This window comes from Topomyia yanbarensis, chromosome 2 (assembly GCF_030247195.1).
Source record: "Topomyia yanbarensis strain Yona2022 chromosome 2, ASM3024719v1, whole genome shotgun sequence".
Classification (NCBI taxonomy): Eukaryota; Metazoa; Arthropoda; class Insecta; order Diptera; family Culicidae; genus Topomyia; species Topomyia yanbarensis.
In genome coordinates this window covers 388,246,553-388,260,720 of record NC_080671.1, presented here as the reverse complement: position 1 = coordinate 388,260,720, position 14,168 = coordinate 388,246,553, and the positions used below count along the sequence as shown (strand labels likewise).

The 14,168-nt window shown below is 38.9% G+C and overlaps 1 protein-coding gene across 1 annotated transcript; it reads right to left on the bottom strand.

Annotated features, from left to right (window-relative positions):
- Positions 1–9,990: 9,990 nt before the first annotated feature.
- On the bottom strand, positions 9,991–13,525 carry LOC131684754 (actin-related protein 1). The gene is made up of 4 exons (XM_058967883.1): positions 13,289–13,525; positions 12,155–12,219; positions 11,217–12,090; positions 9,991–11,129 (listed from the first exon to the last, which is right to left on the bottom strand). Exons 1-4 carry the CDS (start codon positions 13,334–13,336, stop codon positions 10,986–10,988), a joined length of 1,131 nt encoding a protein of 376 aa, XP_058823866.1. The 5' UTR covers positions 13,337–13,525; the 3' UTR covers positions 9,991–10,985.
- Positions 13,526–14,168: the final 643 nt, after the last annotated feature.

Sequence of the window (14,168 nt, the reverse complement as noted above, 5' to 3'; positions counted from 1 at the left end):
TCCAAAAAATATACTTCAAAAATGGGTAATGTCCGAACTATCGTGACTAGGATACTAAGCTTTGTTAATTAAATTCCAAGATACTCAACCAGCTAGCTTGTAATAATTTCTCTTCTTAACGTATTGGTCTTGATATACAGTCTCCTGAATAAATGCTCCGTCTGTCGCCTTCAAATAGATGGCTTCGAATGGTTTCATAAATATTCAGTTCAAGATTTGCGGTTGGAATTTACATGGAATAAACGACGCGAACGAACTTTGCTCGGTTATTTTGATTGTTTCGGTGTTTATGCAGGTTCCCAATAAAAAAATTAATTGTAGGTGAAAGAACAAATATTCAAATAAATAAATTTCTATGATTATTTGGTACAGAACGAATTACTCGACAGTTCAACTTTTTCAAATGGCTAATAATCGATTTCTTAGTAAACCGACTTCTGCAAAGCGTGTCCTGCAAACGATGTCCAGAGACGGGGCTCATAATGATGATCCTCCTGACTTCATCATGGATGACGGAAATAGTAAAACATTCCCTGTTCTTGGTACTGGTCCATCCCAAATCAAAATGTAGCTTCATAACTCAACTGGGCCATAGAAGATTTTTTTTCTAATTTATTTGACACGGCTCAATGCGTTAGGACAACTGATCCATGAATCTTTCATGTTTTTACAAGATGCAAAAATAAAAAATAACTAAGGTACTGTCTATCTGTCGAGTCTTATTGACGCATCTTGCTGCTGTGTGTTGAGATCCTTTTTCTTGGAGGTGGTGCATTAGTTGCGTTATCCTCTGCAATTTGGAGTCAGTCCATCTGCCTTTTTTCGTGTTGCCATTCACGTCCATGTCGTCATAAGTACTGTTTTCATGCTATTCATTGTCGCAAGTTCTAGTATGTTTTCTTACGGGTCCGTCTTCATCGGCATTTGTTTCTTTATTGGTGGTGTTGCTTGTTGTTTTGGAGGCATTTGATGCAGTCGTTTCTTCGTTTTTTGGTTAAACTACCCATAACAGCAGTCCCATGGATTTTTATTAAAAATGAGTTATCGGTTGGGTTGTAGGGGAACATGGGGAGACTTGACCAAGCGCAAAATTCTATTTTTGGCTATGGTGTCTGCTATTCGATTCTTAAATTTTTTTCAAAAATATTTTTATACTTGTTCCGATCCCTTAAGGTGATTTTAAAAGTTTGGAATGAAAAATCGATTCCTTACAGAAAATATTACGTGATTAATAAATTTGCGTTAAATGGTGTAATTTTTTATCAAACTTTGTATGGGCATATCTACTCGACTACGAATTACTATCAATGTACTAATATACCATCTTAACCCATTCATGCCCATGTTGTTTGTGGACAACAACGTTTTTAAACAGCTATAACTTTTGATTGAGGCAAGATTTGCTCACAAAAACAAGTAACGTTAATAAATGTGACTATTGGCTTTCATTTGAGTATTAACAGTTACAAGGATCAGCTCTAGAACTGAAGTTATTGCAATTAGTCTGATTGAACTCCGATGGAGCAGTGCTGCCAGGAACCGTTTACGTTGACGACGGAAAATGAATTTTTCATAAAACTTCGTTATGTTGCAATATTAGTGAAAACTGATAAAACTTATCAATTTAGACTATTTTTGGCTACGTTTTCCACGCAGTTGGACTATTGTAAATATTCTAGGAAAATTGTAGTGAGCATTAAAAGGTAAAAATTGAGCTGCTTCTAGCACTGCATGGAAAGCACCTACCTTTATGAAAAAAGGTTTTTCGAGTTTCTTGACCCCACCGTTTTAAAGGAAAAATAGTTTTGAAACCCTACATGCACTAGAAAAAAGTTGGGCATGAAAGGGTTAAAAAGAAATGCATTAAAAAAATCGAAATTTATCAAATGCAACCCTTTTATATTTTTACTGCTACCTAAAGATCTCGACAATATGGAAAAAAATAAATACAGTATTTTTTCTGTCATTATTTTTTGTTATGATTTTTCAAAATTCTCTTGGTCAAGTCTCCCCACGCCTTGGTCAAGTCTCCCCGCAGTGGGGAGACTTGACCAAAAAAACGATCTCAGAAAAACTTTTGTAAATTTTCAAAATATAAATTAAAAATTCTGCAAAAAATCATGAAGACACACAATGACTTTGTACATTATATCTCTATGACTTTTAAGGGATTGAAGGCCTTTTTAGAGATTTATGCAGTTTTAGTTGAAAACCTGGTCAAGTCTCCCCATGTTCCCTTATTCTGTTTCATCACTGAATCACAATACACAAATACGGTAATCGTTTTTGCTTAGAAAATATCGAAAAAAATACCAAAACATGGTTTCCCATCCATAAGGCTCAATGAAAATGGAAATCTTCAACAGCGTTTTTCTCGACTTGCTGTTTTTCAATATGGGATTCTTCTTTTTTCAATATGGGATTCTTGCTTTTATGGGCAGTAGAGCAGTTGGTTTACTTGTACTGGGCACGATCATTATTGATTTAGTGTTTGTTCCTGCCCAGTCCCCAGTACGGCATTGCAATTTTTTTTAAATTCTCAAAGTCCTACCCCCCCCCCCCCCCCTTCACATTATGACAAATCTCAAAGTAAGCTTACATGCCAAATTTCACATCATTTGGACAATTTTAGGCTCCGCCCACTTCGCTTGAAGTTTTTGAAATTGTTACTATGGGAAAATATGGAGGGAAAATATATTACATGCTATAACTTTTAAAGTAGCACTCAGAAAATTAGAATTCATACCTCTTTTTATTGGAAATAATATTAGTACTTAAATGGAGTTATTTACATTTCTCGAAAAATACGGAAAAGTGTGGTACTTGATCATTCTGTCCCCAAAATCCCCAATTTTTGCCTTGCCCTTGTGTGTATGTATGTGTCAAACAATCTCACCGAATTTTCTCAGAGATGGCTGGACCAATTTGCACAAACATAGTCTCAAATGAAAGGAACAACCTTCCCATAGATCGCTATTGATTTTTTTTGTTGATTCGACTTCCAGTTCCGGAGTTACGGGTTGAAGAGTACGATCACACAGCAAATTCCCATATAAACTGGTACCACCATGATGTGCAACAATACTTGGATTTGCATGTCTAGATCATTAATGACCCACCGAAATTGCTTTGACCACTTTAGCCATCTATGACGGTTCTTGATGCCCCCGGGGAACTTACCAAGTCCCAAGGTAACATCATATCCATTTTTCATCGAATTCTTTACCGATTTCTACAAACTAGGTCTCAAATGAAATGTACAGCGTTCCCATTGGCTGCTATTGAAATTGATCCGACTTTCGGTTCCGGAATTACAGGGTGATGAGTACGAACACGTAGCAAATTCCGATTTCAACGTATACAACGATGAATGAATAAAGGTGAAATTTGTTTTCCAAAAGGTGAAAAATTTTCTAAAATGCTACCAGAACTGCTTGGATGTGTAGTTCTAGGTCACTAACAGTCATTCAAAGTCTCGATGACCACATTAGCCAGCATCGACGTTTCCGGAAGCCCCGGCGGATGTATCCAAATTCAGAATGACAGTTACATCGATTTCTCAGTGATGACTAGACCGATTTGACTAAGCTTAGAAAATGAACGGTATTGCGTCCCTAAAAACTGCTATTCATTTTTATCTCGATCCGACTTCCTGTTGCGGAGCTACGGGTTGTGGAGTCACAAAGAAAACTTCTATTCAAACCGATACCGCCATAAATGCAAAAAAGGATTTTTTTTTTGCTAAAATAGGAGCCACACATCTTGCATTCGCAGTTCTAGATTCCTGATGGCCGATCGACATCTTGTTGGCCACTAGGGTTACCACGCAAGGCTTTGACCCGGAGATTTTTAATGACCTGGTAGTAGGCTTCAAGGAACATATGAGTATTCACTGGAATCAAACAGAAATGTGAATCAAAGTGATTGCTCGACATTTATCGATTTTTATTACCCAATCCTATTGGCCACATTGACCACCATAGACGGTTCTGGAAGTGCCCGGAAAAATGCCCATCTTTCAAAATTAAAAAACTCACATCAGTGTCTCGGAGATAGCTGGGCCGATTTTCACAAACGAAAGGTATATTATAGACTCCTATGAAATGTCGTACGGATTGGTTATGTGGTTCCGCAATTAGTTAAATTAATCGTCTGGTCATATAAGAAATTCCCATAGAAATTTTCATTTCAAAGGGAGACCCCATGAAATTTGTATTTTTTGTTGCCAAATGTCTTAAATTGCATGAAACGTCGAGATTATATGTTATCCAAATTTTTTTTAGAAGCAGTCTTTTTGGCTGATTTTGCACCTTTTTGCCCTTCTCATATGAAAAGGCTACACAATCGCACAGTGGGGCCGATTTTCATACCTTTTATATTTTTTCCTAAATGCACCATATCTAATATTGTATTCGCCAAATTTTTGAGTCAATCGATTGAAAAATATAAGTACATTTTTACATTTTTTTGAACCGTACAAGGTCTTGAAAATCTGCAAGAATTTGAGTGACAAAAAGTTTTTGTTCATTCTAATTCATCTCGCTTTAATAGGTAGTACAATGATAATTTAACAACACATACAGAAGTTTCTGATAGAAAATCATCTCAGGAATTCAATGGTGTATTTCGATTTGATAAATAATGAGTATTTGAAAAGTTACTAATGAAATCAATATAACTATGTTGTTTAACGCGCACTTATTTACATTCAGAGTGTCATCTCTTTATCGGTAAAAGCGTGTAAAAGGATCTCATCTAGTACAACTAAAGTAGAATTTTATCGAGTTTTCAAAAATCATAGTGTCATCTTGCACCGTTTTGCGCCAAGGGTTGATATTTGGTCATTTGTAAAATTAGTTTATTCATGGAGACGCATGGTATTTTTTGATTTCGTGAAGTTTTGCATTATTATTCACCAGTGGATTTCTTTTTCTGAACGCTGCTTGTAAATTTAGGATTTGGAGCGATTTCCTTGATACAAATATAAGTATGCCTTATCCGTCTTGCAACTATGGCTCATGTTTCTACATTTTCACAGTTATCTGCAGTATAGAAAAATTCAAATAAATAGAAGCCAACGATGCAAACTAACTGCTACTATTATTATATCATTCCATGAATCTTATCTCTTTGGTAGGTACTGGTCGTTAGCTGTACTGATAACCGGTGTAAGTTAAACGCATGAGTGTGTGAAGTATTTTTTTCTACCCGATTTTTAGTTAATGGCCAGTGATGCAACATTTATTTTCAAGTGCAAACTCCCTATTGAATCTATCACAATCAACAATCAAATTCAAAACCTCCCTCAATAATTCACTTCCAAATTGACGAGAGTTTTATGCAAAAACGCCCACGCCTCTATTTCAAAGCATACACAAACAGTGCAAAGTATGCTTAGGATATTTTAGCACGAAAAAGTCAGATCAATAAAGAAAGATATTCATATCATCATTGGAATTGAAAATCAATGGAAAAGTATTGAGCGGTTTAGTTGCGGTACGCATCGTATGAGCAACTGTGACTAGAGCATAGTAGGGCATGATTTGAGATCTCCATCAAAATCAAATAAACCTGACATCTTTTAATAGTTTTGGTGATAGCTATAAATAAATAAACCAAAACAAGAATTTAAGGCATTGTATCGAACACTTTAAGATATGCTATCTTTTATAACGTTTCTAAACGCATACATTCATAAATTAGTACATGGGGATTACCTCTTAAAGAGCTATGAAGGGATGATTTTTTTTAACAATGGTATTCAGATTGGACTGAAGATCTACAAGCAAATGTATACAATTATTTTATTCACCAGATTTCGAAAAATTGGAACCACCCTAGCTACATCGTTACTAAGGACTATCCTAGAAAATCAAAATGTTTCTGTTCACTTACGAAGTATCTGTTTTGAAAAGTTAATAAAATTCACTTTTGCGAAACGAAAAAAAAACTTTTTGAACCACCCTAGACTGTCCAATTTTCATGTTAGCGTCCTAATTTCATCAAAATCAAGCTCAGCCCACCAAAATTATCCTTATACTATGTTCACACTACAGAGTTATAACACGTTATAATAATTAGCAACAAGAAAAATGTCATCAAGATAGCGTTAAAACACGTTTTAACTCGTAGTGTGAACGTACACCGAGCAAAATTTACATTCAATTTCCATAAAAATGTCTTATGACTTTCAGACATAAGGATTTTAAATGGATTTTATAAATCTGTCTTATGATTTGGAGGGGAATTTTTCCAAATCCATCTCTTATTATTTTCATAAGACAGTCTTATAAAAATTATAAAAATGTCCGAATAAACGCCATAGGTGCCCATTTATGAAAATTGCTGACATTTATAAGTAGAAAACATAGTTGAAATAAAGATTTCCATAGAACTGTCTTATCAAATTCATCACAATGTTCGAATGAATGCCATAAGTTTTTTATTTATGGATATTATTGTGCATTTATATAAAAAAATAGAACATGGCTGACATTTCTCGAGCATTTTTAGTAGACAAAAAGTCAACAGTAAAAATCAACCTTGAGAGGATATTAGGTTTTACACCAACCGACATAACCCCACAAAATGAGCCGGATGAACTTCGTTTAACAATTCTCGGTGGTTTGTTTACATGGGAGTTACGTGAGTTTGAATGTAACAGATGGGCACCCGTTGCACTCGAACTCACGCAACTGACAAAGTAAACAAACCACTGAGAATCGTCAAACATGAGCGTCATTCATCATGAGTTCATTCGTGTGGTCATCTTGTAGAACTCAATTCGGGACAAATTAACCGCCAAGTGTACATCCCTTCAGAAGATTGAAGAGAAAACTCTCATTAAATATTAAAATTTATACATAATGAGCAACGCTTCGTCAGAAGGTTGGTTCATATTCCGAGACTTATGAAATTCTCAGATGCTTTTTGCTCGGTGTAGTATTAGATAATATTTTCAGTCATGTTATACTACGTTCACACTACGAGTTAAAACATGTTTTAACGCTATCTTGATGACATTTTTCTTGTTGCCAATTATTATAACGTGTTTTAACTCTGTAGTGTGAACATAGTATTAAACTACTTTTGAGGTTTTGTCCAGCTTTTGTATGGAGTGGATCCACTGTGCGATGGTAACATCTACCCCACAACCGGAATAACGAAGATCGAACGGTGATGACGTGCCAATCACGAGAGGTCATCTTGCGGCGCGGCAAACGGTGATAGACCTACCAAAATTTGGCGGCGATCCTGAAGATTGGCTACGATTCAACGCAGCGTACGAGAAGACTTGCCGGATGTGCGGTTTTCGAAACGATGAGTTGCATGATCGGCTTGAAAAAAGTCTCTACGACAAAGCGTTAAGATCTGTCAAAAATCTGCTTCTACATCCCGACAACATTCCGGTGATCATGCATCGATTGAAAACATTTTTCGGGAATCCGGAGTCCATTGTGGAGACGATGGTGCGGAAGATTAGGATGATGCCCACACACAAGGTGGACAAAATGCAAACGATCATGGATTTCGGTGTTGCAGTGCAGAATCTATGTGCGACGTTCCAGGTGTGCCAGATGGATGAGCAGTTGTAAAATGTCGCATTGCTACAAGAATTAGTTGACAGCCTCCCACCAACCTTAAAAATGAATTGGGCGTTTTATCGGAAGAGTGTCGTGCAACTACATTGCTGGAGTTCAACGAGTGACTTGTACGAATGGTAGAGGCTTTAAGCGGGGTGATTCGACCACAATTGTAGGTCAAACCGCAGAAGCTTGAAAGAAGAAACCGAAAGGAAGAAGCCTACATCCATCTACATTCCACGAAACCGCTTGAGGAAAAGGCATGCAAAGCATGCTTGGCGTGTTCAAAGGCATGCGAAGGTCTCGACAGATGTAGTAAGTTCCTCAAGATGTCTCCGAGTGCACTGTCGAAAGAAGACCAAGAAGCGATGATGGCAATCGGGCACGAGGAGACTAGAGGAAGGATATGAGAGCGGTCTGTTTCGGCGGTATGACAATGTTCAGCTACAGGACAGTAAAAACTCTTGATAAGCGCCTGTTTCGGGAGCCTGAATTAGCGAAATATCTTCACGAGAAAATTCTGGACTACAAGGCTAAGGGATAGATTCGTAAGCTTTCGGCACAGGAAGAAGTTATGCGCAAGGAACGCTCGTAGTATCTGCCCATCTTTCCGGTTGTCAATCCTAACAAATCTGGAAAGCTTAGAATTATGTGGGATGCTGCAGCCAAGGTGGGACGCGTTTCGTTGAATTCGTTCCTGCCGAAAGGGCCTGATCAAGTTACGCCACTTCCGGACGTCTTACAACGGTTCCGCGAATATCGTGTAGCAATTTCAGGGGATATTCGCGAGATGTTTCACCAAGTCCGGATCAACAGTGAAGACCAGCACTGCCAAAAGCTTCTCTGGAATGATGGAAATCCAGGAAATAACCCGACGACTTACGTCATGCAAGTGATGACGTTCAGTGCACAATACGTGAAAAACCTAAACGCAGGACGGTTCAAGCAACAGTTTCCGGAAGTTGTTGAGGCGATCTGTAAGGGAACATACGTTGATGATATGCTCTGTAGTGTGGAATCAGATCGGTAGGTGGTAAAGCTCGTGCAGGATGTAAGGTCCATACATGCTGGAGGTGGCTTCGAGATCCGAGGATGGCCGTCCAACTCTAAAAAGGTGGTAGATGCCATGGGTGAACGCATCTCTTTCTAGAAGGATTTGAACAAGTCTAGCGAGCTGGCAACCGAGAATGTACTGGGTATGTGGTGGAATACCATCAGCGATACGTTTACCTTTAAAATCCCGTAACGATGCAGGCAACAGTTGCTTTCCCCTACGAAGCGTGAAGTACAACGAACCCTCATGTCGGTGTACAACCCACTCGGACTTCTGGCCAACGTGCTGATGTTCCTCAAAGCCCTTCTTCATTGGTTGGGATGAACCGATAACCGGTCAACAACTTTCGAAGTAGAGAACGTGGCTCAGCCTGTTGAACATTGTGGAGAGTTTCCTTTCCGCGATGCTAACGAACAATAACAACGTCGTCATCTGTAATTCAGCTGCATGTTTTCGTTGATACTAGCGAAAATGGGTACGCAGCGCTAGCATACTTTCGCTACGAAGAAGGTGACTCGATAGAATGTGCCTTTGTTGCTGCAAAAACTCGTATCGCACCCCTGAAGTATGTTTCGATTCCTCGGTTGGAACTACAAGCGCCGATCATCGGAATGCGTCTGGCGAAAGCGATTGGAGAAACTCACCGTATTGCAGTACATAAACGTTTTTTTCTGGGCTGATTCAAGAGATGTCCTTTGTTGGTTGCGCTAAGATCATAGGAAGTACAGCAAATTTGTTGGCACACGGGTCGGAGAAATTTTAGAAAACACCGACCAATCCGAGTGGTTCTGGATTCCCACAAAACTGAGTGTAGCCGATGACAGGACGAAGTGGCAGCGGATGCCTGACCTGCACTGCATACACTGCAATTGTTTGTGTCCTAGACGTCAAATAAGTCAATTCTCACACTCGCGTCACCTTGTGACTAGAAGGAGTTTCTTTTAGTCACTAGGTAGCGTGTGACTGTGGGAATATTGCCCTTGAAGTTAGAAATGAATCCAACAAAGAAGTTGTCATGTAATCCTTGTCTTTAACACGAATTCGGTAACGGGTTGGATAGAGTAGGTTCTCCATGGTTGGATTCATAGGTCGATATTAGATATTTAGACCGCTTATAAAGTGGCGGCGAGAAACTGTACTGGCGCTGGTACTGACGTTACGATGCGTGACGCAGATCCGCTCGGTTTTTACTCTGACATCATTCCTTCAGTTTGCTGCACGCAGGTTTATCGTACCTCGCATCCTAATGTCTATACCAGCTCCAGCTGAGCTTCTTGCTGCCACTCTGTAAGCGGCCTTAGCATAAAACAATGGAGTTTCTTTTCTTCTATTTGTCATAACATAAGTAATATCTAAGGTTTCCACATTTCGTTATATATTCTCTCCTCCAGGGCCTTTCCTATCTGTATGCCGCACGTGTTATTATCATATTCGTTCTTCAATAGTTTTATAATATCTAATATATTAATTAGTTAGATTACCTTATGATTTGTTTCATAACTTTGTTAAGCATAAATTATTATTTTGTAATTTAATAGTCTTTGAAAAAAGATGACCCATACTGCTAGATTTCTCCGAAAGTAGCTCTATTGGCAATAAAATAAAGAGTAGTGAAGATATGCCAAATAAATGACACTAAATTGAACAAAGTTTTAACGAATGAAGTACATTTTGCAAAAAAGGAAACAGCTGGAATGGCTGGCATCTTAAGATTCTGAATCTCAAGCTAAAGGCAACAAACATGGTTTGAATTTTATCTTCGGGCTCCAAAAAAATTCTGGAATCTTAAAAGAATCTTCGTGTGAACCTCAACTGTATCTTCGAATAAGCATAATAAGAAAACGTGCATCAGTATAAGCAATGAGCATACCTTAGAAATGTTTTTATTCGCGGTATTCAACTAGAGGGAAAAACAGTAGCATATTACGAAACCCTGAATCTCAGCAAATTGTATTAAAATTTGTTCTCAGAAGCTAACAGAAAGACATAAATAGTACACACGATTTTAATCACATTGCTACCTTAATTATAATTAAATTATTCTTTAATTCTGCTCGCTTTTAAGGTTTATAGCAACACAAAATCAGCACTGACGGCTCATCTTCCAATTTAAAACTGATGGAAAAGTATTATTTTGCATGATTCTTTTCATTTTAAATTATAGTGTTCTTAACTCTTCTTCCATCTCTGAAGACTTACCTTTGGTCCGAACCATACCCTGAAGTCTCGGTTTGCATCCGAGTCGACCTGATGAGTTTTTTTGTTTGTCGAACAATCGATTGCGCGTGTGAGTTTGTGAAGCTAGCACGGTAAGTGAGTTTTTCGTGTGAAATGTTATACTACTACTCTTAGAAAGTCTTCCGGTGGATCGCCCGCTGACCATCTTCGTCAAACTCACGTCTCGAAACCCACATTTTCTTGAACGTGTCCAGGGAAGCTAAAATCGAACCACCCATCCAAGTGGAGTAGATACGTTCCTGAGGTGCTGCGATCTGTGAATTTAGCATGAATTAAAAGGTCAAAGGTGTGTAATATTTAAATAAACTAATTTTACAAGAAATTAGTATTTTTCAACTCACCCTTATCTTCATATCTTTCGCCACATGTTTTCGAATCTCCGACAGCAATCGGTCGCCGAAACCTTTAAACAGTGTCGATCCACCGGATAGTACGATGTTCTGGTACAACATCTTCCGCAGATCCATGTCCGATTTCTGAATCGAGTACATCAGCACCTCGTGAATTCCTTCGCATTCCTCGCCGAGCATGTGCGGACGGAAGAGCACTTCCGGTGCGCGATACCGAGCTGGACCTATTTCCAGTATGTTTCCATCGGGCAGTGTGTACTTCACTTTTTCCGTATCAACGCTTTCTTCCTTTTGCGGAATCGTCGGCAAATAGCAGATCTTTTCTTTGATGGAACGAACAATCTCGAATTCTGCGGTTGTGCGAAAGTTGAACCCTTCCTTTCGGATAAGAGTTCTGAGGTATCGGGTGACATCTCTCCCGGCAATGTCCACACGCATAATGCTGTGAGGCATTGCGAAACCTTCGTAAATAGGAACGGCGTGTGTCACACCATCACCGGCATCCAGAACGACGCCGGTAACACGCCCAGTAGCGTACAAACTAAGCACGGCCTGCATCGACACGAATAGGGCTGGTACGTTGAAAGTTTCGAAGAAAATTTCTGCAGCCTTTTCGCGATTTTTCCTCGGATTTAACGGAGCTTCCGTCAACAGCACCGGATGCTCTTCGGAGAATGTGGACAGCTCATCTTTGCTGTAAATATATGTCCAAATTTTCTCCATGTCGTTCCAATCTGTTACTATGCCGTGTTCCATTGGGTAACGGATACTAAGCAAACCGCGATAATCCTCAGCCTTTGGTCCGACAAATACGTCTCCCTCTAGGGCGCCAGCCATCACCCGAACATGCTTGGGTCTTCCCATGCTAATGAAAAAAAAAAAAAAATTAATATTCCTTTTTCTATCAAAGTAAGCCTTGATATACTCACTAGTTTGGAAAACGACACTTTGGGATGTGATCTCCGGCGAAGCCAGCTTTTATCATACCGGATCCCTGTAACAATCGAATATATTTAATAGTCTAGCCCAAAACCATGTCGCTAAATCGCTCAAAAATTCGTCAGCAAATACAATGTACTGTTCCTAAGAGAGAAAATCTCACTGTATTCGACATGGCGAGATTGCAAGAAGTGGACCAATTTTATCTGAATTGCCAGCAGCATCGGGATTATTATCGAAACCATGACAAATGCCTGCACAAACTTCCCTACTTCAAAATATGCTTGAAACGTTACCCCAAATTGTCCCGGCCTACAGATGAATATATGCGTCAATGTACCCGTTATTTGGAGCATCCGTATGCCGTGACCTGCCCTTGCCCGGAACAGCGCTATAAAATCGGCAATCCCATGGATCTGAAGATACGTCTATGCGGTAAACAGGACAGATTCCACTCATAATACAGTAAATAAAAAAATGATCTTCCGGGTTTTTGTATTATTTTGTGAAATTTTACATTTTATGGGAAGAAGAAACGATAAAGCATCGTAATTCTACTTCATAAACAAAAAATGCTGACGTAAATTACATAGGTAGCTATATTCATCGTAACTAGAAACTGTGCCTCGGTGATGTCATTGCTCGAATCGATTCCGCTGCAGTGCTATACCATCTGTCAGCTTGTCTAACTTGCCACCGGTACAAGTCCAGACATCGCAAAACCATTCTCTTCCCCTATTGCTGTTGCCCACCCTTACCCAAGGTAACGATCCAAAAAATTATTCTACAACAAAATTAATCACACCCAGAGATGCCAGGTACTTTTTTCAAATGTCTGCAACAATAATTTTAAATGTCTGGGAAGAACAAAAATGTCAGGAAAGCTAGTGTAACCAAAAGCCTTTATATTCAAAAATCTGCAAATATCTGCAACAAAACTAAAAAATCTGCAAATATCTGCACCCAAACTAGAAAATCTGCAAATATCTGCGTCATCGAAAAAATCTGCAGCTTAAATTAAAAGTCTGCGAATTTGCAGACTTGTCTGCAAATCTGGCATCTCTGATCACACCCAAGTTTTTCCCTTTGCATTATGCTACGACGGCTATGATCTGCATACGTACATTGTCGATCACAACTGGCTGATTCACTATCACATCGTAAGGTTCCATTGCTATGGTGCTTCCCGGCTACTTCCTGTGGTTCGGGTTAAGGAACTAGAGGAGTCTGCACTGAAATTACAACCGGAAAGATGCCCTTTTTTGTTTTTCACTTTGGGCAGCTTGCGGTTCTTTTTTTCTCGCTACTATTCACAAAACGTTGCTGTTAGTTCGTGATGACAGCAGCTTTCTTTTTCTTTGCTCACTGACAGCTGGTGCTGCTGCGTCGATTACACGCACACATCTATATATGCGTGTAAGATTTTTGTTGTGTATTGGAACATGTAGAAAATGAAATAGAGTGCGTTCACGTATAGTGGAAATATTACCTATCCAGCGATGCCAGATTTACAGACAAGGTTGATTGTCCAGACGTTTGATACTCTCGTTAGGTGGCGAATTTTTCTACAAGTTTCTATCCAAAATTGCACATATCTAAACAAGGACTATGCTGTTGGAAGATGACGTGCTTCCCGGTTGGTTTTAAAGCAAGTTTCATTGATTTATTTCTGATCATATCGTATGTGATGAAATCAGGTAAAAGCAGAGATTTGAATCCCTTGACTCCCTACATATATCCAGCTTTTTACGTGCCATAATGGCGGTTAAATTGTTTAGTTCGTTATACGTTCAATTGCCCTTTTTTGACAATAATCGTTTACGTCAAGCTCCCAGCTAGAGGAAGTCATCCTTCGTTAGTCCGATTCGTTGGATGTTTATTCCTGGGACGGGACTTGCGGATTCACGATTTCTTATTATTTCTTTTTGTTTGTTATATCTTACTTCTTCGATTCACTCACACACTAATACTTGGTGTAGTTCAAGAAATGACATGACTTTATTA